The sequence below is a fragment of the Prionailurus bengalensis genome, chromosome D3 (assembly GCF_016509475.1).
Source record: "Prionailurus bengalensis isolate Pbe53 chromosome D3, Fcat_Pben_1.1_paternal_pri, whole genome shotgun sequence".
Lineage (NCBI taxonomy): Eukaryota > Metazoa > Chordata > Mammalia > Carnivora > Felidae > Prionailurus > Prionailurus bengalensis.
In genome coordinates, this window is record NC_057356.1 from 10,776,309 (window position 1) to 10,799,538 (window position 23,230).

The 23,230-nt window shown below is 57.3% G+C and overlaps 1 protein-coding gene across 4 annotated transcripts; it reads right to left on the bottom strand.

The window, feature by feature from the left end:
* Window positions 1-191: 191 nt before the first annotated feature.
* Window positions 192-22,034, bottom strand: SLC8B1 (solute carrier family 8 member B1). Of its 4 annotated transcripts, none has more exons than XM_043557672.1 (17): window positions 21,920-22,034; window positions 21,594-21,641; window positions 20,476-20,725; window positions 14,868-15,020; window positions 14,724-14,776; window positions 14,516-14,573; window positions 14,255-14,360; window positions 14,009-14,176; window positions 12,966-13,073; window positions 11,957-12,010; window positions 11,720-11,850; window positions 8,757-8,898; window positions 7,298-7,419; window positions 5,585-5,738; window positions 4,819-4,899; window positions 3,500-3,564; window positions 192-1,350 (listed from the first exon to the last, which is right to left on the bottom strand). In XM_043557672.1, exons 3-17 carry the CDS (start codon window positions 20,641-20,643, stop codon window positions 1,153-1,155), a joined length of 1,761 nt encoding a protein of 586 aa, XP_043413607.1. In that variant the 5' UTR covers window positions 20,644-20,725; window positions 21,594-21,641; window positions 21,920-22,034; the 3' UTR covers window positions 192-1,152. The 4 variants fall into 4 exon arrangements, with proteins under 4 accessions (XP_043413607.1, XP_043413609.1, XP_043413608.1 ...); XM_043557674.1 differs by lacking the exon at window positions 21,594-21,641 and adding an exon at window positions 18,232-18,336 and having other exon boundaries at window positions 21,920-22,031; XM_043557673.1 differs by lacking the exon at window positions 21,594-21,641 and having other exon boundaries at window positions 21,920-22,031.
* Window positions 22,035-23,230: the final 1,196 nt, after the last annotated feature.

Here is a 23,230-nt window from a genome sequence, read left to right on the forward strand (position 1 = left end):
TCAGGTGCCGTCCCGTGGCTTCCCCTATTGTGGGGAAAGAGGAGGGAGGCTCGTCCATGGTTGCCCCTGACCGCCCACCCCAGCCCCACCCCTGGACGTGCCACAGATCCATCAGGCCCAAGAGCCTTTGGCCCTGGAACCAGCCGCTCGTCACCTGGCCCAGGGAAGGAAGAACCGGTAAGAGCTGGGTGTATCCCTTTCTGTACACTTGAAATATTTAATGACTTTTTCACTGGAAAAAAGACAGTTGGACCCCTTTGCCACCACCGGCATAAGGCGGCCGGGCAAACTGAAAAGGTAGGTGCTCCTTGGAAAGTCAGGTCAGCGGCGGACAGCGGGAAGGCACTGGGGAGCACTCATTCTGTCCCCGGAGCTTTCGGGCATTGTGACCCCGGCCCGGGGCTCCCCCTGAGGTAGGCACAGGGCCATGGTCAACGGACTCCTGTTTCACAGCTGGGGAAACCGAAGCTCAGGGCACAGAGGCGCTTGCGACAGTCGGCAGACAGTCCCGGAGGTAGAGTCGAGGGCTGTGTCGTCCAGGACGGTGGCCGCTGAGGGGGCCAGAGCCACGTGCTGCGTTTGGGGCCACTGAGCCATACGTATGGTACCACGAATTTCCCCCCGTTTGCTTTGGCTTTTATTAACGTGGCAACTGGAAATCTCAAAGTCAGGCAGGTGTCTCCTATTCCATTTCTGTCGGATGGTGCAGCTCTAGAACTCAGCCCCGGTGGCTGGAGGCCCGTGGTGTTGTGCCCGCCCTCTGAGTCACTCTGGCTAAGCCCGGGCTTGGCAGCGGTCTGAGTGAGCCCTGAGAAGATGCGGGAAGGCAGCAGGGCGTGACTCCAGGCCCCGGACACGCCGGTGGTCTTCCAGTAACAGCTTGGAAGGCACTCCGTCATCCCCTTCACCCCCAACCCCAGCCTCCGAGAGGCTCCGCCGATCATCCAAGGACGTCTGCCTTCTGTCTGCAACTCTGTCCACAGCGAGGCCGGGTCTCCGACGTCGGGAAACAAGGCTTAGCTGGTCGCCCCGCCCAGGGCGGCGACCGGGAACCTCCAGCCCCATTCACGGGCCCCCCGGGGTCCGACTTCCATCTTTCTGCCTGCAGTGACACCTCCCGGCCACCAGGCGGCGCCGGCCACGCGGCGTCACTCACACGCTTTTCAGGTGAATCACCCCAAATTCGGTAAGCAGGGCCACCACGAGGAAGCTCACGTAGAAGAGGAGCAGGCAGAAGCCGTAGACTTTGTTCAGCTGGAAGCACTGCAGTGGGACCGAGACCAGGGAGTAGACGAGGCTGAGGCCCAGGGCGCCCGCCAAGACCCACACCAGCAGTCCGTCTGGCTCCAGCTGTGGGGGGATCGGGGGGAGAGGCGGGGTCACCGCGGCCACCAGTCCGGCACCCACCCCTCGCCAGGTGCGGGAGCTCTGGCCCCGTGGGATGGCACGCCCCGCCCTCAAGTTCCACGCTCTGAGCCACCTACCTAACTGGTGGTCACTTGCCATGGTAACCCTAGGAAACTAACACGGTCTGTTACATACGCGCGTTCCGTGCAGGTGGTGGAAAGTTCTCCAGCGATACAGAAGAGCGAAAAGAAGTGAAATGACCCTCTCCCTGCTTCCCTGCCTCCTGGACTTAGCATTCACCTGACATCATCCGCGAGGGACTCGACAACTGGGTGCTGTGCTGGGTGTTTTCACCCACTCCACGTAGCGTCTCATCTGTGCGTCGGGGTAAGGACCTCCCCCGACGACCTGTGAGGGGAGCGTCTTCACCCCAAGGCACAGGCGAGGAAACAATAATTGGTGCCAGAGCCCACGTCCACGTCCAAGCTCTTGACGACACCCTATCCTGCCTCCCCGCCCAGGGACGAACATGCACACACGCGTGTGGATCCACACACGGAGACCTGCACGTCCGTCCTGAAGCCAGAAACGGAATCGTAGGCAAAGCAGTGCTTAAGAGCAGCTGCGTTTTCCACCCAACACCAGCCCTTGGCCATCCGTCCGTGATGCCTTCCATCCCTAAACTCCGCACAAAGGCAGTGGAATGCGCACACACACACACACACACACCCCACAAAGAGCAAGAGAAAGGAAGAAATCGGCCCCTTGGGGAGCCAACCCTAAATCCTCATTAACTGGAACTGCCCGGGAATGGATCATGAAAGAAACCTATTAAACCGTGAAGCGTCTAAACAAAATTTGCAGCCCGTGTTTACCTTTTAGAAAAGCAAACTTTCCAAGCAGTCAGTAGCTATTTGCTTGTGGGCGTGGCTACCTCGAAGGCTGGCCCTGCCGCCAGCGAATTCCAGGCCCCCTGCCCGCAGGAGTCACGGCCAAGCAGAGCCCCTCAGGGAAAGCATGGGTGACGGTTCCCATTGATAACGCCGCCTTTCAGCCCCACGGCACCCCAGCTGCTCTCGCGTGGGGGGCCCGGGCGGTGGGTCCTTAAGAACAGAGATGCCCGAGGCACGATGCGAACTGGTGGCCGGGGCGGGGTCGAATCTGCCTCCCGCCGGCTTCCCGTTTGCCCTGAGCAATGTTTGAGACTCGAGAAAGTTCCCCCGGGAATCCTGATTTCTCCTCTAGAAAATGTGGACCATCTGGCCACATGAGGCCCACGTGAATCACCCACACGTTTTGGTTGCCTCCCTGGTCCTGGTAAGGGCTGACGTTTTCAACCTTGTTTGGAACAGGGTTTCTCAAGCCACCTACCTTCATCCGTCCCCAGGGAGCTGCTTTTAAAACGCAGTTTCCAGCCCCCACCCGCTGGAAAGCCCCGTCTCATGCACCCCTCGGGCATCCTTGAAGCGTTAAGAACCTCCACTCAGTGCGTCTCAGAACCTTCTCCAAATCTGCCAGGCTCCCTGCTGGGGCTGACTTAATCCTCCCTCCTGGCCTGTCCTCTGTGGGCAGTTTGGGCAAAGGGGTTCCGCCTGGCCCTTGCCTCACGCATGCTATCCAGGAAGCTTGTGGGGGCGCCATCTCACCCAGTTCCCAGGTGAGGAGACTGAGGCCCAGGGATGTCCTAACTCACCCAGAGTCACACGGCAGGAGACTTAAAGTGATTGACCGGGACATAAATCCAAGGGCCTTCCTGACCCCCTACTCCCACCCTCCCCCCCCCGACCCCCGCCGCAAGGCTATATCCTAATTACCCTGGGAACTTGCAAAGAATACATTTTTTTTCAACCCTGCATTCAGGCTATTTTAAAAATATTCTACACATTCTGACTTGTCACAAGTTCAGGTAACACCTCTCCCCAGCAAGCATATGCTGCTGAGACGGGAATGTTCTCGCACTGGGGGACAGGAGAAAGATGAGGAGAGAGTGACTCCGATCTTGACCTCAGGGCCGTGAGTTCAAGTCCCGCGTGGGACTCCGCACTGGGTGTGAAGGCTGCTTAAAAAAAAAAAAAAAAAAAAAAAAAAAAAAAAGGAAGAAAGAAAGAAAAATCCCAGAAGGGGCCCCTTGCACAGGGGTCCGGCCACTCACCTTCACCTCCGCGTGGCTCCTGGAGATCTGGAGCAGGCAGCCCAGCCCTACTCCCACCAGGATATCTGCGGCCCGGCTCAGGAAGTTTGCTGGAACAACGCCCCCCAACCCCAACCCCACGCCCCTCGGCTTCCCTTGTGGTCTATGCACCCCCAGCCCCCCCAAACCCTGAGGGGACCCTTTCCAGTTTTAGCCCCTTTTAATGTACATTTCTCACTCAAACTGTAAGGAGGAAATGAGTTTGCAGAAGTGCTTGGTCCCTGGTAAGCACTGGGCTTCCCTGCGGCTAGGGGAGGCGACCTGTGACGGAGCACGGGTCAAGGCCATCTACAGGTGTCGGTCAAGGGACGCCGCTCCGGGCAGGGCTCCTTCCTTCCCACCCCAACCTGAGGGCTCAGGAGAGGCCACAGCGAGAAAGCCAGGACCAGGTCTCAAAGGGCCACCCCCCGGAAGGCCCTGGCCGGCCAAGGAGTGACAAACGGCCAGTCCCCGCCCACGTTTGCTGGGCACACGTTATGTGCCGGGCACCGCCCTGGGTGCTTTACCCCATCATCACTCTCCACGCCAACCCATTCTAAATTTACAGACTGCTGAGGTTCGGAGAGTAAGATGTGTGCAAAGCCCCGAGGTCACACGGCTGGCGAGTGGTGGCACTGCAGCCGGAACCGAGTCCGTCTACTTTTAAAGCCCTTTCTTCTCAGCCCCCGGGGGAGGGGGGCGGGGCTCGTCCTTGTCTTTCCTGCACAGACCGGGGCGTGGCGAGTTGCAGCCCCCAGGCCAAGCGGCACGCCGGCCGCTGTTATAAATAAAGTTTTATTGGGACAGAGCCACACCCATTCATTTCTGTATTGCCGATGGCTGTTTCCACACGACCACAGCAGAGTCAGGTGGTGGCAAAAGAGGTTGGCGGGGCACACAAAGTCTAAACTATTTACTCTCCGGCCCTTTAAGAAAAAGCTGGCCACCCCCTAACATCTACAGACCACGATGTCCAAAAGAAAGAGGAAGAGGGTCTTCCAAAAGGGCCCGCATAAGCTCGGCACGGGGGCGTCTACGAAAAAGAGTATCTGCCGTCCACTGAGGGCTCACCAGGCACCAAGCATTTCTGTCACCTCATTCAATCCTTACGACAGCCCTTCTGAGGTCAGTCCTCTCAGCACGCCCATTTTACAGATGAGGAAACTAAGGCTCGGGCAGCTATGTCACCTGCCCAGGGGGTACAGCAAGGGCCAATCCCAGGGGTGGGGCGCCGAGCACGCCCATGGCCCTCGGAGGCTGGGCCACCAGAGCCGAGGGGAGGGCGGCCCCATGAAGGATACTCAAGATGATGCCGCCGAAACAGGCTGCGAAGGCCATCCGCGGGTAGCCCTGGCGGGCCAGCGTGAAATCTGAGAAGGCGTCTGCGTGGAAACGAGAGACCCCCTTGAGGGGTGGGGAGTGGCTCCCCCTGGCCCTCTGGTCATTCGCTCCCTAATTCTTAACCAGAGTCGTTCGGTCAACAAACACCCACGAATGCCCATCTGGGCCTTGCGGTAGCTGGCTGGGCCCTCAGCCACGGCCTCCCACGACATGATTCCCTCCTTCGTTCTTTCTATCCCATTCCCTCCCACCCGGGGTGTGACATGCCATTACGGCCAGCACACATAGCACCTTTATGCAAATTAGAAAAAGGTACCCCGAAAGGTGAGTGGAAGGAGATGTGGATTTTAGCCCCCCTGACTCCTTGTCTGAATGCTCTTGTGCAGTGCACAACCTGGCCAACCCTACCCGGCGGGAGCAGTTAGAGAAGGGTATATGGGTGCGTGTGTGAATGCCCACGTAGGTGGCATACCCCACGTACACGTTCAGCGTGGTTGGCTGTAACGGGGAGCCCCATGTCTACACATCGGACAAGGGGAAAGAGGCGAGGGCTTCTACAGTCTCCTGGCCCAGATACGGTCCAGGCCATCTCACCCCTATGACCAGTTATGGTCACTCCAGAGCAACAGTGGGCCCGAGCACATGCCCACAGGCACTCTGGCCAGGGGAGCAAAGGACAGTGAAATGCCGGCACTCATCCCAGAAGCCCACCCGGCCCTGCGTCACCTCCGATGCTGTTCCCCCAGGCCAGCAGCGTGAGCCCCAGGACGGTGTTGCTCAGCCGGAACACGACGCCCAGGGACCGCAAGATGTTCACCACCTCTGTGGCGGCTGCGTTGATCCACAGGGCGCTGGTCAGGAAGCCCAGGAAAGCAAAGAGCTGGGGAGGGAACGGTGCGCTGATGGCCCAAGGCCGGTCCCCAGCAGGGATACGGCCTCAGTTCCCCCATCAGTAAAATGGGATGATCACAGTACCTACCCCCTGAGATTGTCACGAGCATAAATGAGTTAACGGATTCAAAGCAGTGAGTGCTTGGCACACAGTAAGTGCTCAGTAAAATGCTAGCTCAGTGTTACTCTTTTGTCATAGCTCTCTTGGGCCAGAGGCCCATAGACGAAACTCCATCCCCGTTAGCGGGGACTCCCCAGCGCACCCCACCTCCCTCCGGTGCCCAGCAGCTGCTACTCTGCTCCCTGCCTGCTCTAGACACGCCATATACACGGCTGCATGCAACACGTGGTCCTTTGTCACTGGTCTCATTCACTCCGCATCACGTCTTTCAAGGTACGCTCCCTGCTGGAGCGTGTGCCGATGCCTTAAAATCCGCAGTTTTTAAAAATCGATAAATAGTTAAAAAAAAAAAAAAAGGAACATTTTAAGTGAACTCTTAAGAGTAAACTCTGGACATACTGCCTAAAAATTCCTCAGGGTGTTGCAGGGTGGAGAGAATGGGAAAAAAAACCCACCCACGAACACCGGAAAATTCTATCCCTGGAACCTGGCTGTTGGAGACACAGGGGCTTCCTGCAGCAGGAAACAGTCTGGCAATCGCTCGGAAAGTGACCCCACCGTTTCGCCTAGGAATACACCCAAGAGAAACAAAACCTCCCAGCCACGCGTTTTTACGCGAAAGTTCACAGCGGTGTTACTCGTAACATCCCCAAAGTAGAAAGAATGTCCGTGAATGATGCACGGATAAGCTAAATGTGCTGCATCGCCACACGATGGATGGCACTGAGCCACGAAAAGGAGAGATTCATTAATCCCTGCTCATGCCCGGAACGACCTTGAAAACACGACGCAGAGTCACAAAAGACCACATATTGTATACGTATGTGTCTACAAAAAGTCCAGAGCAGTCGAATCCATAGGCACCAGAAGCAGACTGGCAGTGGCCAGGGGTTGGGTGACAGGCGTGGGGTGTCTTTTTGGTGTTGAAACGCTCCCCAACTGATAACGGTGATGGCTGCACAGCTCCGTGAATATAATAACCACCGAATCCCATATTTTACAGGGGTGAGTTGCATCAGGATATGTGAATTACATCTCAATAAAATAAAGCTGCTCCAAAAAAGAGAAAGAAAAAAAGAACCTTGAACAGGTACGAAACTGTCCAAAGTGTGGGGCACCTGGGCGGCTCACTTAGGCGTCTGACTCTTGATTTCGGCTCACTGTTGGTGAGTTCAAGCCTCGCTGGGATTCTCTCTCTCTCCCCCTCTTCTCTCTGAGCCCCCCCCCGACTCGTGCACTCTCTCTCTCTCTCTCAAAATAAACTTAAAGAAGAAAAACAACAAACCCAACAGTCTCAAAAGTGGCTTTAAAGACCTGTCATCACGGAAAGTGATTACTGGCCTAACTGCCCCGGGAGCACGAACACCCATCTTTCTGGAAGATTCCAGTGTCCCCTCATCCCACCCCGGAGCACCGGAGATTCTTACCCAGTGAAACCTGGGAGGCTCACTGTTGGATGTGGCAAAAAAGGTCACCGCAGCCAGGGCTGTGCCCACAATCACCACCACGGCCCAGACAGGAAAGAGGCCACCGATCTCGTAGATGCCGTCTGCGGAGAGGCAAGAAAGGGACTTGGGACCACTGCTTCCGTGTGGCCGCGCCTCCTGGAGGGCACACGTCTTCCCCAGAGTGAGTGGGAGGGCTGGCAGAGAGACCCAGGGATAAAACTCACTTGCACTCCGTCGTTGGACACGCAACGTGCCCAGTGCTGTCCCGGGCACCGCAAGGGGACAGAGAAATTAAAGACAGAGCCCCTGCCTCAAGCTAGTCACACTGGAAAGGCAGCAGGCCCGTGAAAGACAGACTCTCTCCAGCCCTCTCCCGTGAGACTAGGACGGGGGTGGCTCAGCCCGCTCCCCACCACCGTCCTCTCCCACGCCGTGGCAGACATCACTAGTCAACCATGATGCTGATGCACCACATGGTGTCGGTACGTGGACAAGACGCTGTCGTGCCACAATCACACCTCAGGCGAGGGATTCCTCCTTCAGAGAAAGTCTCCCTTGGTGCTAATGGGTCTGTGACGTCTCTGACACCTGCTGAACGCCCTCTGGAACAAAGGCTCCCGGCTCAGATGCTTAATTTCTGCTGTGCCTTTGCCTTGCATGTATCGGCAATGAAGCCAGTTTCCTACTAGTGCGGCTGATACAGTTTCCTTCGCGGTGAATGTAAGTTTAAGGACAGCGGATTCAAGAAAAATGTCAGACTTAACAGTACACAGAGGGAGAAAAATCAAGAAGATGGCTCATGAGTGACCGACGCCTGGGAACTACTCTTTTAAGAAGCCACAGAGATCATGAGAGCAAGGCCCCGGGGGTGCCCTGACCGGGAGACGAGACCCTCCCGCTCAGTAGGGAACGAAAGGCTGAGGGATGAGACGGCTGGCACCCCCAGGGGGCGCCCTTCTCGGCTCTGGGATCACACCTTGCCCTGCTGGACAGTCTCTGTGCCCCCTCCCACCTCCCCCCCGCACCCAAATCAGAGAGGAAACCCCCAGGGAACTTGGTAGCTGTCTGATGCTGACACCCGGCCATGCATTTGTCACCAGAGTCCCCCCCCACCTCCACGTGATGGCCAGGGGACAGAGGGATGGGCAGCACGTAATAGAAAGAAGCCTGCACAGCAGGAGTTGGGAGACACCTGATAACACTGGGCATTTCTTTGGCCAGAGCAGGTCGGAAAAGGCGAGGGCAGCCTGGTGCAGACGGGAAAAAACTCGAATTCCCCAGCCAGGTGCCCCAGCAGGTAACAGAGGGGACGGCCGTGATTCGGACAGCAGGCACCCCCCACCGGGGACGCCCTTCTGCCATCCAGGCAACTCTGCCTTCAGAAACGTGGCCCGGAATGGGGGGCGGGGGGAGGGGGCCGGCCCAGGACCATACTCACAGGCGCCCGACTGCAGGGTCAGGGCCAAGACCAGCGGGCTGATCACCAGGTGCAGGCAGTTGAGGGGCCGTTTCCAGTTGCCATCGTCCTTGTCGGGGTCCACAACTGGGACGGTGAGCAGCAGCAGGAACTCCACGGGCAGCTGTCAAGTGGGCCAAGGCAGACGGAGGTCACGAGGGAGGCGCGCGTCCCAGCGGGCTGCGCGAAGGCTTGGGCAGGCCCAGGCTAAGTGCCCGTATTAGTCTCCCAAGTGCCGCTGGGACACCTTTGCCAGGAAGGAGTGCCTTCCGGCAAGTTCTGGGGAACAGGCTCCTAAAATCAAGGGGCTGGCAGGGCCGCACCTCTTTCTGGAGGCTCTGCGGGAGAATTTGTTTCTTTGCCTTTTCCAGCTTCCAAGGCCGCCCGCATTCCTTGGCTTGTGGCCCCCACCCGGGTCATGCCAAGCTGTGCTTCCGTTATCAGATCTCCTCTGACTCCGTCCCCGCCCCCCCGCCCCCCTCCTTCCCTAGAAAGAGCCTGGTGATGACATCAGGCCCACCTGGATAATCCCAGAAAATCTCTGCATCTCAAGATCCTTAATCACAGCTGCAAATCCCTTTTTCCATGAAGGTAACATAGTCATGTTTCCAGGGAGCAGGATGCAGGCATGGGGCGGGGGGCGGGGGGCCGTTCTTCAGCTGACCACAGCACCTCGCCCGCTGATCCTGACGACAACCCCGTGCATAGGAACTAATCATTTCCCACCTTCCAGACGAAGAAACTGAGGCTCAGAGAGGTTACGGAACTTCTCCAAAGACACACAGAAGGGTATGGGAAGTTGGGATACGGGGCCAGCTCTGACCAACTCCACACCTTGTGTTTTCAGCCAGTAACTAAATTAGGTAATAACACGGACAGAGTGCTGCCGACTTGCAAACCTCAGAGACATCATGGGTTTGGTTCCCAACCACCTCACTAGAGCGAATGTCGCAACGAAGCGAGTCAAACGAACGTTCTGGGGTCCCAGTGCACACAGAAGTTATGTTTCCCCTACACCGTCGCCTATTATGTGCACAGTAGCCCTGTGTCTACAAAAATGTACATCTCTTACTTAAGGAAATACTTTGTTGCTACAAAATGCTGTTATCTGAGACTTCAGCGAGTCATAAGCACCGACTGCTAAGCACTGACCACAGATCACCACGGCAAATATAATAATGAGAAGTATGAAATATCGCAAGAATTACCAGAACGTAACGCGGGGCCACACAATAAGCAAATGCTGTTGGAAAAGTGGTGCCCACAGGGGCGCCTGGGTGGCTCAGTCGATTGGGCGTCCGACTTAAGCTCAGGTCATGATCTTATAGCTCGTGAGCTTGAGCCCCACGTTGGGCTCTGTGCTGACAGCTCAGAGCCTGGAGCCTGCTTCCGATTCTGTGTCTCCCTCTCTCTCTGCCCCTCCCCCGCTCATGTACTCTTTATCTCTCAAAGATAAATAAACATTAAAAAATTAGGGGCGCCTGAGTGGCTCAGTCGGTTGAGCGTCTGACCGGCTCAGGTCATGATCTCGCGGTTCGTGAGTTCGAGCCCCGCGTCGGGCTCTGGGCTGACAGCTCGGAGCCTGGAGCCTGCTTCTGATTCTGTGTCTCCCTCTCTCTCTGACCTTCCCCTGCTCCACTCTGTCTCTCACATTGTCTCAAAAATAAATAAGCATTAAAAAAAAAAAATTAAAAAATTAAAAAAAAAAAAAAGAAAAAGAAAAGTGGTGCCCACAGACCTGCTAAACACAGCCTGGCCGCGAACCTTCAACTTGTAAAAGATACAGTATCTGTGAAGCTTAATAAAGCGAGGTGCAATGAAATGAAGCATGCCTGTTAAGACACGGGACCCAGCCCTCCTCCGCATATTACTTTTTATTAAATTGTCACAGCGACCGTGACAGGCTCCATACTGTTCACGATGCTCCAATCCCTTCCCGCGACAGAATTCAACACCCACACGCTTTGCCAAGTGATAGGAGTCTGCAGGATACGTCGCCCTGCCCCACTGAACTTGGCCGTGTGACGAGCTTTGGAACAACGGGCTGTCGGCGAACGTGATGGAAGTAGAGACTTCAACCGCGCTTGCAAAGTTGGCCTTGGCCTCTTCTGCCGAGACCAGAGCGCATCCCCAGCACCCACGGGCCCCAGAATGAGACGCTGGGTGGACCTACACCTCCGAACACAGCCTGAAGTCCCCCCAGACAGCCCTCAGGCCTTTGAATGAGAAGAAAAGACTGTCGTCGTAAGTCGGTGAGATTTGGGGGGCTGTTTCCTGTAGGGCATTGCTGTGGCAGCAACTCACAATTACAGTCACCCCAGAAGGAGGGCACTGTATCATTGTCCCCATTTTGCTGCGGAGGAAACTGAGGCTCAGAGAGGCCCCAGGTCACGATGCCACCGGAGCCACCGTGGAGGACGGATAAGTGTGTGGCACGTGCCTCCTGGAACAGAGGGGCCGAAAATGTCTCCGCGTTGGCGGCCTCCAGGTTCTCTCCGGGAGGAGATAGGGCTGGGAGGTGAGACCCTGCCCCTTTTGCTCTGGGTGGTGAAAGGCAGCCACAAACCAGCCTGGGCACCCCGCTCAGGTCTACACCTCAGGACACGTTAGCCCGGGGAAGCAGCAAATGGTCAGCACGGCTCAATCTCATTCTCGTTGGAGCTCACCTTGACCCACTCCCTCACCCCAGCCCCAGACCCCCGTTGCCCAGTCAGGAGGGGTCCCAGAGGCTCTCCTATCCTCCACGGTGGGGGCCGAGCCCCAGGTCAGGCCCCCAGCCAAGCTCTATGACTCAGTTGCCCCATCAAGTCCCAGGTAACCTATTCTGAGAGGGTCTCAGCAGACTCCAGCCCCTCCCCTGTCATTTAGCTGGAGAAGGTTGAGCGGCCACTGCCCTGCCGCTGTCGTGGAGCCATGAGCCTGGCTCCAGGGGTCCCCCCTCCTACCTTGAGCACCTTGAGGGCCCTCCAGTACACGGACTTGTTCCTCCACTTCCTGTAATCCAGGGGGTTGAGGGCCCGGGCCAGGATCTGAGCCGTGGTCTCCTGATAGAGGAGAAGCGGCCGGTACTCTTCGCCTGGGTGTGCAAGGCGGAGTGTGCGGCTGGCTCGGCTTCCAGGAACCCCGCTCCCCTCCCCCACTTCTTCACCCCCACCCCCGCCGGGCACGGAGACCAGACTCACTGTAGTCGTAGCTGTTGGAAGACACTGGTTCCACCTCAGAGTCTGAGAGCATCTCTGTAGGAGAGAGGGGTGTTTCGCACGAGCCGGCCAGGGAGCCCGGACGCTCTCCACCACCATTCCAGCGCGGGACAGCCCCGGGACAGGGCGGTGTCCAGGGCCCAAGGGTCCAGGCCCTCTGGAGCTCGGATTGCTCAGAATCCCTACGCACGCCCAGGATTCTTACCGAGTGAGAAAGCCTAACTCAAAAAACATCTCCAAGTGTAACGTAAGGGCGTTGGAAGAGGTAATTCAAACATTTGCTGACTTCAGTTTGGGACCTTCCAGAACTTGGAACCCATCCCATGTTTCTCTGTCAGTCTGGAACTTTCCTTGGAAGTCCTCTGGAACGCTTACAGCCTGAGCCCGGCAAAGAGGGGCCTAAAATCAACATGGTCTTTCTCAAGTGAGTTCTGCCTCTGTGTGACCTTAAGGGCCCTCTCCGGGCTTCATTTCTCCCTCTTCCTCCAGCCTGATGGGCTGTGATGGGTCTGGAAGACGGCACAGGGGTGATGGGTGCTGAAATCGGAAGGCTCAGTTGCCACGGGGGAGGAGAGGAAAAATCATGGCAGACTTCCTGTAGGGGGAGTCACCGGCACCCGCGTGTTGTTCAAGGGTCGGCTGCGCGTGCGTGTATGCACGTGTGTTGTGCACGTACTTGCGTACGTGGGTGTTACGCGCGTATCTGGGTATGTGGCAGCGTCACTGGATGTGAGCCGTGACGGCTCTTGGATGTCGCCCTGGAAAGAGCACGGAGCAGGAGGGACTCGAGAACCTGGACAGGCAGCTGGGGGAGAGGCCTCACCGGCACCGGCGAAAGCGTGGAGGCGGGACCTTGGGGAGAACGGGTAGAAAAAGTACACGGAGGAGCTGGACGATGACATTGGCCTCCAGAGATCTAAGGGAGCAGCGAAGGGCACAGAGGGTGCCAGCCCTCGCCGGCCTCTCTCGGGAGCTCGACCTAGACCCTTACCTGGGGTGCCTGGCATGGAATAGACCAGGGACCTCCTCCGCTGCCATCGGTATAGCCAGGTGCAGACAACCACGGTAAGCACATAGAACACGTACAAGCCCAGGTAGCCTGCGGACAAGGGCGCGAGCCGTCACCAAGCGGCATCCTGACCACGGGCCCAGAGCAAAGGGCTGTCAGCGCCCCTGGTGCCTGGTGCCGCTGGTCTGTGCCAACCTAGCCCCGCGCCCGCAGGTACACGGCAATTTCCCGGAGCCCCCACCCCACCACTCTGCTCTCCTTGGCCCACCTCCCCTTCCTGCCCCCCACGGTCTGGAAATCAAAGAGGAGACGCCCGACACAGCCAGTGGCCTTCGGGACCTGAGTCGAGCGCTAAGGGCTGGCGTCCTGCTCTGCGCCCTGGGAAGCCGGAGCCCCAAGACCGCAGCCCCCGAGCTCCGGCTGTGCCGGGTTTGGCCAGCAGGGGGCCCACCAGCAAATCAGCAGGTGGCAGGAGAGGGTCTGCGGTACCCTTCCAGGCTCCCTCCCCGTGGTGCCCTGTCTCTGGCGGGGCGGGGCGGGGCGGGACCCTCTGTGACTTGTCGCTCTCGCCCTCGGTGGCACCAGGTCTAGACCTCCAGTCCTCACTAGGCTCCAGCTAGCATGCCCTGCCCTTTCTGGGGCTCCTACTGTGCTGATCCCCAGATGTCTCTGCCTCTCAGTGCCCCTCGTGGGTGTCTGTAACCCTTTAGAAATTGTGCCTCCACCCGCGTCACCTGAGTCAGGAGTGGAACGCATGCGCAGCAAGGACCCCGATGGCCACCGTCAGCACCCTGGCTCTATTGCTTGTTAAAATGTGACATCGTGAAGGTCTGCAACACCACCCCAGTCTCCGCCCTGCCCCCTTTGGTTACCTGAACCGTATGTTCCTTTTTGTTGTTGTTGTTCCGGCCAGCTCGAGTAGGGTTTCCCCTCATTTGGGACCCCAGAGGGACGCTGTGCCCCACTGGCCTGCCACCTGCCAGCCCCGGGTGATGGATGACCCACCCAGCCCCGCGGCTGCTCACCCAGGGCCCATGCGAGCGTGACTCTGCCCAGGTAGAGCGCGGTGAAGGTCAGGAACACGGCCACCATGTAGAAAACGATGTCCCGGAGGAAGGGCCTGGAGGCGGCCGTGAAGGGGCGCAAGATGGCAATGCCACCGGCCACCACGGTGGTCACCAGCACACCCGCACCTGGGGGAGAGGACGGCGTGCTCAGCCCGCCCTGCACCCGCTCCCGCTGCCCCACCCCCCCAGCCGGGCCACTCTTACCGAACAGAGCCCCCAGGGCCAGGCCGGCGGTGCGCGGATCCGAGAAAGCCACCAGGGCGCTGAAGATATCAGGTGCACCGTTCCCAAAGGCCAGGAAGGTGACGCCATGGGGGGGTGTGCGTCAAGGGGACACAGACCAGGGCCCCCGGCCCGGCCGGGCCTTTCCTGGGCCACGAGCCACACCGCCCTGTCTCCCAGCCACCCCTCGGACTGCCCTCCCTCCCTCTCCCTCCGGGGTGCAGGCCCTGGACAAAAGGATACTGCCACATTGTGAGAAAGCTTGAGCAAGGTGCAAATGGCTGACAGGTTCGGGCAGAAACTGCGGAGAGAAAGGCACCAGTGTGGGCCTCCCCGGCGGGTGGTCCCTGCCCACCTCCTTCTCCTAAACACGGGGTCACCCGAATGCCAACGCCCCCGGGGGCTCTGTTCCCATCTAGAAGCAGGTCCGTGAGCCCAAGGCCAAACTCACAACTTTGCGGCGGTGACTCCCAGAATCAGAAACAGGTACAGCAGCCAAACAGCCTGGAGGGGCGGCCGGAGAGGGGAGGGAGGGTTAAGTCCGGCCCGGGCCGCCACCGGCCCCTCTCACCAGCTCCCCGGGGCAGGGCCTCACATAGAGGGTGACGGCCAGAGGGAGCAGGTTGGGTGGGAGGCCACAGAAGATGCCCTCGAGGTAGTTGAGGTAACCCCCTTCGCTGCGGCAGTCAGGGTTGGTCCTGATGAAGTCACAGCGGTCAGAGACGTTCAGGCCGCACACCTCACGACACTGCAGGAAGGGGCGGGCGGAAAGGGGGGGAGGGGGGGGGACATGTCAGGGGTAGACGCCCTGAGGGCAGCCGGACCGGGACCATCCCAGCAGCTGAAGACAAGCTCCTTCAGCCCGACCCCTAACCGCCCCACCCCCCCCGCCCGGTGCCAACCACATACTTTAATTTTTTCAAAGAAACTTGTGTTTGAAATTAACACAAGTAAGTCACGAATACGTATTGGTTTCCAAACACAAATATGTACGGATTTCTAAATCCCCCATTCTCTTCCCTACACGCCACAATCCCCCCTCTTCCCAAAGGCCCCACCACCGTTAGTTTCCCGAATAACCTTACAGGCATAATGACCTTGTATATACATCCTAGCACACAGTTTGTCTTGTTTTACAGAAACGGATCCGTCTTCACTCTCTTCTTACAATGTGCTGTTATCACCTCACATACGTGCCGTGTGTTAACATATCGGTACACATGACAACGGAGAAGCGGATAGAAGTCAAAGCGTTCTGAGTAATGGCTATAAGGCAGGCACTAGGCCAGGAGCTTAAAATGTATCTCAATTGGGGCGCCTGGGTGGCGCAGTCGGTTAAGCGTCCGACTTCAGCCAGGTCACGATCTCGCGGTCCGGGAGTTCGAGCCCCGCGTCGGGCTCTGGGCTGATGGCTCAGAGCCTGGAGCCTGTTTCCGATACTGTGTCTCCCTCTCTTTCTGCCCCTCCCCCGTTCATGCTCTGTCTCTCTCTGTCCCAAAAATAAAGAAACGTTGAAAAAAAAAATTAAAAAAAAAAATAAATAAAAAATAAAATGTATCTCAATTAACCTGCCCCACAATCTTTCAAGGAGAGCCCTATTATCGCGCCCGGTGCACAGATAAGGACACGAAGGCGGTGTCCTGGGGTCCACTCAGTGGTAGACAGGGTGGGAATCCAGTCGGTTTGAGCCTCCAGAACCCTGTCCTTAACCCAAGGTTGGGTCCATAACCCAACCTTCACCATCACACTCCCCCTAGACTCCCTGCCAATACATTTCAATTCTTTAATTTTCAAGTAGGCTTCATGCCCAGGGCGGAGCCCAACGCGGGGCTTGAACTCACCACCCTGAGATCGAGAGGCAGCACGCTTAATCGACTGCACCACCCAGGTGCCTCTCCCTGCCGATCTGTTTTTAACATCAACGGAGGAGTATTTTATACTCTGAAGGATACACAGGGGAGGTAACATTTCCCTACTGGCAGGCCTATGGGTGTGTCTGATTTTTCAAGATTGCCAACAATAAACTTCCTTGCATGTGACTCTCTGAGTGCACGTGAAACGATTTTGAAAGAGAGAATTCTAGAAGTAAAAGGGCTGAGTCAGAGTGTATCATAGTCTGGGTTCCTTCAGAAGCGACCGGGACACAAGGATTTATAAGTGAGTATTTGGAAGAAAAAAAATTTTTTTATGAAAAAAAAAAAAAAAGTATTTGGGAGCTGTATGGACTACAACTATCAAAATGAGGCGGTGGGGAAGGAAAAGAAAGCTACCAGTGAGCCTGGGCTGGGACCACGCCCACCTCGGACTAGTAATCCCGCTGGGACCACGCCCACCTCGGACTAGTAATCCCGCTGGGACCACGCCCACCTTGGACTAGTAATCCCGCTGGGACCACGCCCACCTCGGACTAGTAATCCCACCGGCAAGGGAGCTGGGGTATTTAGACACTGACTCCTACCGGTCGCTAGCTGGCTCCCCAGCACTTCTTCCCACCATGCTTAGGGGCGGTTCCAGAAAAAGATGCTGGCAACTTGAAGCCAAGAGCAGCCCAGCAAAGAACGGTAATGCCCAAAGGATAGGGGCGGGGCCCTGCCCGTGTCTCTTGCAGAGACAAATCCGTTAAACGTTCCATGGGTTCGGCCAAAATCCCCGCCCCCGACCCTACATATTATACACACTCCCACCAGCAGTGGCAAGTGGGATCCACACCAGTGCTTCTCACTAAGTCCTGTCCAGGCCAGCGCGGTGGGAAACGCCTTGTCGCTAAATTGCAAGTCCCCGATTACTTGCCAAGTGCCCCTCTCGTGCGCGAACGGTCACGTGTGTTCCTTTTTCAAACTGCCAGAATTTTCAGCTGGAAGCTCTCTGTATGATGGATATTTGCCCTTTGTCGGGTCTGCAGCCTAGGATTTCCCTCCCCCTTCTCAAACTTTTAAAAGCTCTGAGGGGCACCTGGGGGGCTCAGTGGGTTAAGTGTGGGACTCCGGCTCAGGTCAAGAAGTCGCAGTCCGTGAGTTCGAGCCCCGCGTCCGGCTCTGTGCCGACCGCTCGGAGCCCGGAGCCTGCTTGGGATTCTGGGTCTCTCTGGCTCTCAGAATGGAATACATGTTACCCCAAAGAATTAAAAAGAAAAAAAAAAAAAGGCTTTGTAAATACCGTCTCACCCCCATTAGGAGGGCTGCTATATAAAGCAAACAAACCTGGAAAATAGCAAAAGGATGGGGAGAAATCAGAACCCACGCGCACTGCTGGTGGGAATGGAAAACAACAGTGGGGCAGATCCCCCCAAAATTAAGAGAATTATCAGTCCGGGGAGGAAAGGCACCACGTGGTGACCAGTTAGCGCTGCTGTTTGGGACGTATGAAAGCTGTTAGGACAATAAATCCTAAGAGTTCTCATCATGAGGGGTAAAAAAAAATATATATATCTTTTTCTTTTCATCTATATGAGAGGAGAGATGTTAACTAAGCTTCCTGTCCTCGCTTCACATAACTCGTGATGCCGGACGCCTTCAACGGCGGCAGTGCCGGACGTCCGCTCTATCTCAATAAAACTGGGACAGAACCAGATCGGGTAAATCCGCTTCCGGGTGTATGCCGAAAAGAACAGAAACCCAGGTCTCAGAGAGAGACGAGCACACCACGTTCCTCGGCACTATTCACAAACCGCCCAAAGGTGTAGAAGCGACCCCGGGGTCCCGGAGGGATGAACGGACGACGAGGTGTGGCACATCCATGCGGTGGCCTAGGACTCTGCCTTCAGAAGGAGGGAAATGCCGCCGCCACCGGGCGCCGCCACCACACGACGGAAGGGCCTTCCCCGACTACCTCCAGCCTAGGGCGGATCCCCCCTAGTTATAAATTCTCATCACCCCAGGTGCCCCCCCACCCCTGCCAAGCACCTATGTGTTCTGAAGTCCCCAGCGATTCGTAGGCTCACACACTGGTTAAGTGCCCACCTCGCCACCAAAGCCTTGCACAGTGCCCAGCACACAGTAGGTCCTCAGCAACTGTTTTGTCACACGCTGTGCCGGGCACCATCGCACTCGGTCTTCGTGACAGACCTGGGAGGTTGGTACAATTGTCTCCATTTGATAGATGAGAAAACGGAGGCACAGAGAGGCAAAGTGATTGCCCAAGGGCGGTTTCGAACTCAGCTCTTTCCAAAAGTGACTAGCTGAAGCTCCTGGGGAACCAACCCGGTGGGGCAGGGGTAGCCTCCCCTTCCAGCCCGCACCCCCTCCCCGCTCCTTGTCCTCAGGGTCAGCCAGGGAGACACAAGCCCAGCCCAGGCTTGTCTTCATTTCCCTGACATCAGAACGAGCCAGCAAGGCGGGTCCCCCACATCAGCCTCCAGAATCACATTCTGCTACGGCGTGCCTGCCCCCCATCCCAAGGAAGTCATGCCCTCCCCTAAAGCCCAGCAGCACCCGTCCCCAGCTCTCTGCCCTGGGGTGGCAAATTCACGGTGGCACTGCTCTGAGTCTGGGGTGGACTTTTCGGTTCCTCCCCATTCCCTGAGTCACTAAGGACACCCAGGGGAGTATTTGGCCCTCTCCTGGCTCTGGGTTCCCCTCCCGGACCCTCAGCACCCTCATCTATGGCAGAGATGTGTCCCTAAATGGGGGGGAGGGGGAGGAGTTGGGGGAGAATTTGTTGAGCGTGCCTCGGTGCTGGCCTAAGTGCTCATAAACTCAGAGATTGTCTGGCACAAGCCACACGTTATTCAGGTTTTCCTGCCCCCGAGGAGCCTGCCCCGAGAGGCTGCGGTGAAGTTTATAGCCACACTAACCACAAACCACTTTCCCATCTGTAAAGTGGGTATAATTACCCGTTCACCTGCCTCCGAGGGTGGGCACGAAGGTACTCTGCGGCCCTACAAAACTGGCGTGGGCGCCGAACACCCCCAGCTCTTCGGTGTAAGAGGAAGGAGTTTGTAATTCCATTCTCCCAAGGGGGAATGGCGGGGACTCCAGGGGTCACGGTGACCAGTCCCCTTTCTTTTTTTTTTTTTTTTTCTTCAACGTTTTTTATTTTTATTTTTGGGACAGAGAGAGACAGAGCATGAACGGGGGAGGGGCAGAGAGAGAGGGAGACACAGCATCGGAAGCAGGCTCCAGGCTCCGAGCCATCAGCCCAGAGCCCGACGCGGGGCTCGAACTCACGGACCGCGAGATGGTGACCTGAGCTGAAGTCGGACGCTTTACCGACTGCGCCACCCAGCCGCCCCCAGTCCCCTTTCTTCAGTCTTTCACTTGGGATCTACTGTGATCTCTCCCCTGCTCGCAGACATCAGAATGGCATGATGCAAGTTCCCGCAGCCTGTCTCAACGGCCCCCACCCTCCCTGTCTTGGAGAAAGACTTCCTGCCTCTCACTGAGACATCTGCATTTCTCTCCCTCCATGCATCCAAGTCAAGAGCACCACCGTCCCCCCCCCCCGAGATCTCTCTTTCTCCCACCACCTCATCCGTTGGTAGATCCCATGCAGTGTGCCCCCAATGTTTATGCCAGATCCGCCCCTCCGCTGCTCTCCCCGCTGCCACCCTCACTCCTCTCAATCCACTCTCCCCAGAGAAGCCAGAGAGCTCTTTTGAAGAAATAAATCAGATTCTGACAACACTCCGCTTACAACTCTCCACGGACTCCCAACTATTGTAAACAAATATCACCTCCTAGCCTCAGCCTATAAGGCCTTTTATAACCTGGCCACGGCTACCTCTCCATCCTCATCTCTTAACATTCTCCCCCTCGCTCGCCCTGTACCAGCCACTCTGGCCTCCTCACTGCTCCAGGAACATGCCAGGCTTGCTGCTGCCCCAGGGCCTTTGCACTTGCTGTTGTCTCTGTCTGGAATGCTCTTTCTTCCCCAGATGTCTGTATAAGTGACTTCCTTTTTCCATTCGGGGCTTGGCTCAGAGGTCAGTGTCTCACAGAAGCCACCTGTGACCACCTATTCGGAACTCATTGAAAATACACCCTCCTCATCACAGCTCCCGCTAACGTCTTACCACCTGAAATTTACATGTTTTACTCCTTGATCTGTCCTCCCAGAAGACTGTTCGCTCCATGAGGGCAGGGAGTTTTGTCTTTATCGTTCCCTGGTATATCCCAGGGTTCAGCTGGGTACCTGCCACATAGCAGAGACGCAACAAATATTCGTGGATTGGGTGAATATACCCCCACCTGATGCCAGCTTCCTACCTGGATGTACACGTCTACCGTGGAGGTCTGCTTCACATCTGAGGCCGAAAACGGGGAGCTCATGTGGGTCCCTGTAAATGGGCCCCTGGCCCCGGACACCGTCTCCACCATCCGCAGCACAAGGAACAAACTCAGCACCCAGTGCAGATCCTTCTGTCTGCCGGTCATTGGCCCCCACGGAGACTGGCCCGCGCTCTCCCCTTCCCCTTCCGCAGCGTTTCCCTTCCAAACAGCTGCTAGCTCCAGTGGCCTGCAGGGTGAGGTGAGAACGAGGGACAGTGTCACCAAAGAGCCCAGGCCCCAGCAGGAGGGGACTGAAAACTTTTTCAGCTGAGGAGCTGCCCTCCGTCCTGGCCCCACCAAAGGAAAGCCAAATGTAGAAACCCACCCCCTGGATGGAGGCTCTCTAGAGGGACCCAACTCACCCAGCGGGCAGGTTTAGTTACACTCCCTTCTTCCTAAGCCCCCAGGTAGTGTCTCCATGGAGACGCAGGCCTCTCCCTGTCCCTACGCCCACCCCCTAGCCTGAGCCGGGACCCTCAGGGCTGCAAGGAGGAATCCTGGGACTCCAAGGGGATCTTAGCTCCAGGGACCAGGTGGGTGAAACAATATGGGAAGTGGGCAGCGGGGGTGGCGGCTTGGCAAGCCCTCAAAACAACGAAAACATACTCGTGGGGGTGCACTTGGCCTTTGGGCCACCGATTTGAGGACAGAGAAGCAGTGTGGTTGCAGGTCCTGCAGTGAGCTAAGCACTTATCACAGATGACCTCACTGAATTCCCAGAACTGGCCAAGAGAAGGCACTGTTATTATTTCCATTCTATGGATGAGCAAACCTGGGCACAGAGCCAGGTCTGTTTCCCCAGCCGCTGTGCCTCACCTCTCTCATCCAGCCCTCAGGACAGCGGTGGAGAGGTCACCGTCCCCGCCCCTTGCACAGAGGAGGGAGCTGGGCTCCGAGGAGTTCCCTAACCTGCCCAAAGTCACATGGCAAGGAGGTCCCAAAGCCCACACAGCTCCTGGGATGGGGAAATCAAGGCCCAGAGGGAAGTGCATTGCTCAAAATCACACAGCCTGTTAGCAGCCGAGCTGAGCTGGGTCCTAGCATCTGCCTTTTACCTCGACACCAGGGCAAAGCCAGCTTTATTTCCTCCCAAGGAAATCAAACTGGAAAGAAAACAAAACAAAACAAAACCAGGTCCTGGGCACACCGATTTCCTTCTTCTGGCTCTCCCACGTGTTATATACACGAGCATGCTTTGTTTTTGCCCTCACGAGAAGCGAAGTCCAGAAAACCACATTGGGCTTGTTTGTTTGTTTTTGTAATTCTTTACACAGATGTTTCTCAATGACCTGACCAGGCAGGAGGGGGAGGGGGAGACCCCAGAAGAAAAGAAGGGAAGAGGAGGGGGCAGAAGGGGCCCGTCCCTGCGTTCTTTTCTTACCTGGTGACTTTCCCCCTCTTCTCTTGTTTTCCGGAACTTCACTTGGCACCTACTTGGAACCGGACACCGCAAGTTTCCAATCCGGTAACGGCCACTTACGAGCCGTGCGGCCTTGGGGAGGTCACTTCGCCTCTCTGAGCTTCCGATTCGGCATCTGCAAAATGAAGCCACATGCTGACCCATCGGAGCACATAGTAAAAGCTCAATGAATGTCTGAATCTCTGGCGTCCCCAGCTTGAGGGTCAGGACCTCCCTCTCTGTGGACGACGGATTGCTTGTACTCATTCACAAAGAGAGCATGTATCGAGCGCCTTCTGTACGCCTGTCCGAAGCCCAACGCTCATTAGATGTGCAGTCCTGATAGGAAGAGGCGGGCACAGGAAGTTGGGCTTCCACCCCATCTGCGGCTGCACTTTCTAGGTGCGAGACTCCAGGAACATCAAAGTGTTTCCTAATCTTTGAGAAAATTGAGAAGTTGAAGTCCGGGTGCCCGGCCCTCAGGCGGCGCCCAGGCGGGCGAGGAGGCTCCGCTTACCTCTGGCCGGGCCTCGGACTCGCAAACTCCGAACCTCGATCCCGCCGGGCCTCGCGGCCTTCCCGGTCCCCGGCCGCCGGCCCGCGCAGCCGGACCTTTCGCCCCCGTCGCCGCCGACCTGGGCGCCCGGCCCGCTGCAGAGTCCTGGGCACTTCCCCGGTTCGTCCCCGCCCCGCCCCGCCGTGGCCCCGCCCCCGCTGGCCCCGCCCAAGGACACGCCCCGAACGCTGGTCCCACCCCCTCCCTTAAAGGCACAGGCCCCCGCGAGGTCCCGGGGAGGTCTCGAGGTTCCTCCCCGCCAGCCGCCCTCCTTTCTCAGTCTCCAGCCTGTCGGTTTCGCCGTAGCGGCTCCGGCGGAAGCTGAGATAAAACCTGAAGGGTAAAGAGAGCAGGAGGCCGGAGAGGGGCAGTTAGAGAATGAAATTAGGAGGTTTACTCCTAGATGCTTCTGGTAAAATCAGCGGTGGTAAGGGGCGCTCGAGAGGGTCCCAGGAGAGGCGGGTCCCGCAAATATTCCGGCTGCCCTGCCTAAAATGCCTCCGTTCGCGAGACCTCCTGATTGGGGTCAGCACTCTCTCTAGTAGCATCGCTTTTAAAAGAGGAATAAGGCAAATAAGTCAAGACAGGGGAGTCGGTGCTCTACTCCTACCCCTCCCCGATTCCCAGCCCCTGGGGAGGTTCGCGTCTTCGGCGTCTTTCCGAGGGCTGGGCGGCAGGACAGCAGGTTGGAGTTGGGGCCGACGTCCCCTCCCTGGCAGCTCCGCAGGCTCGCTCCG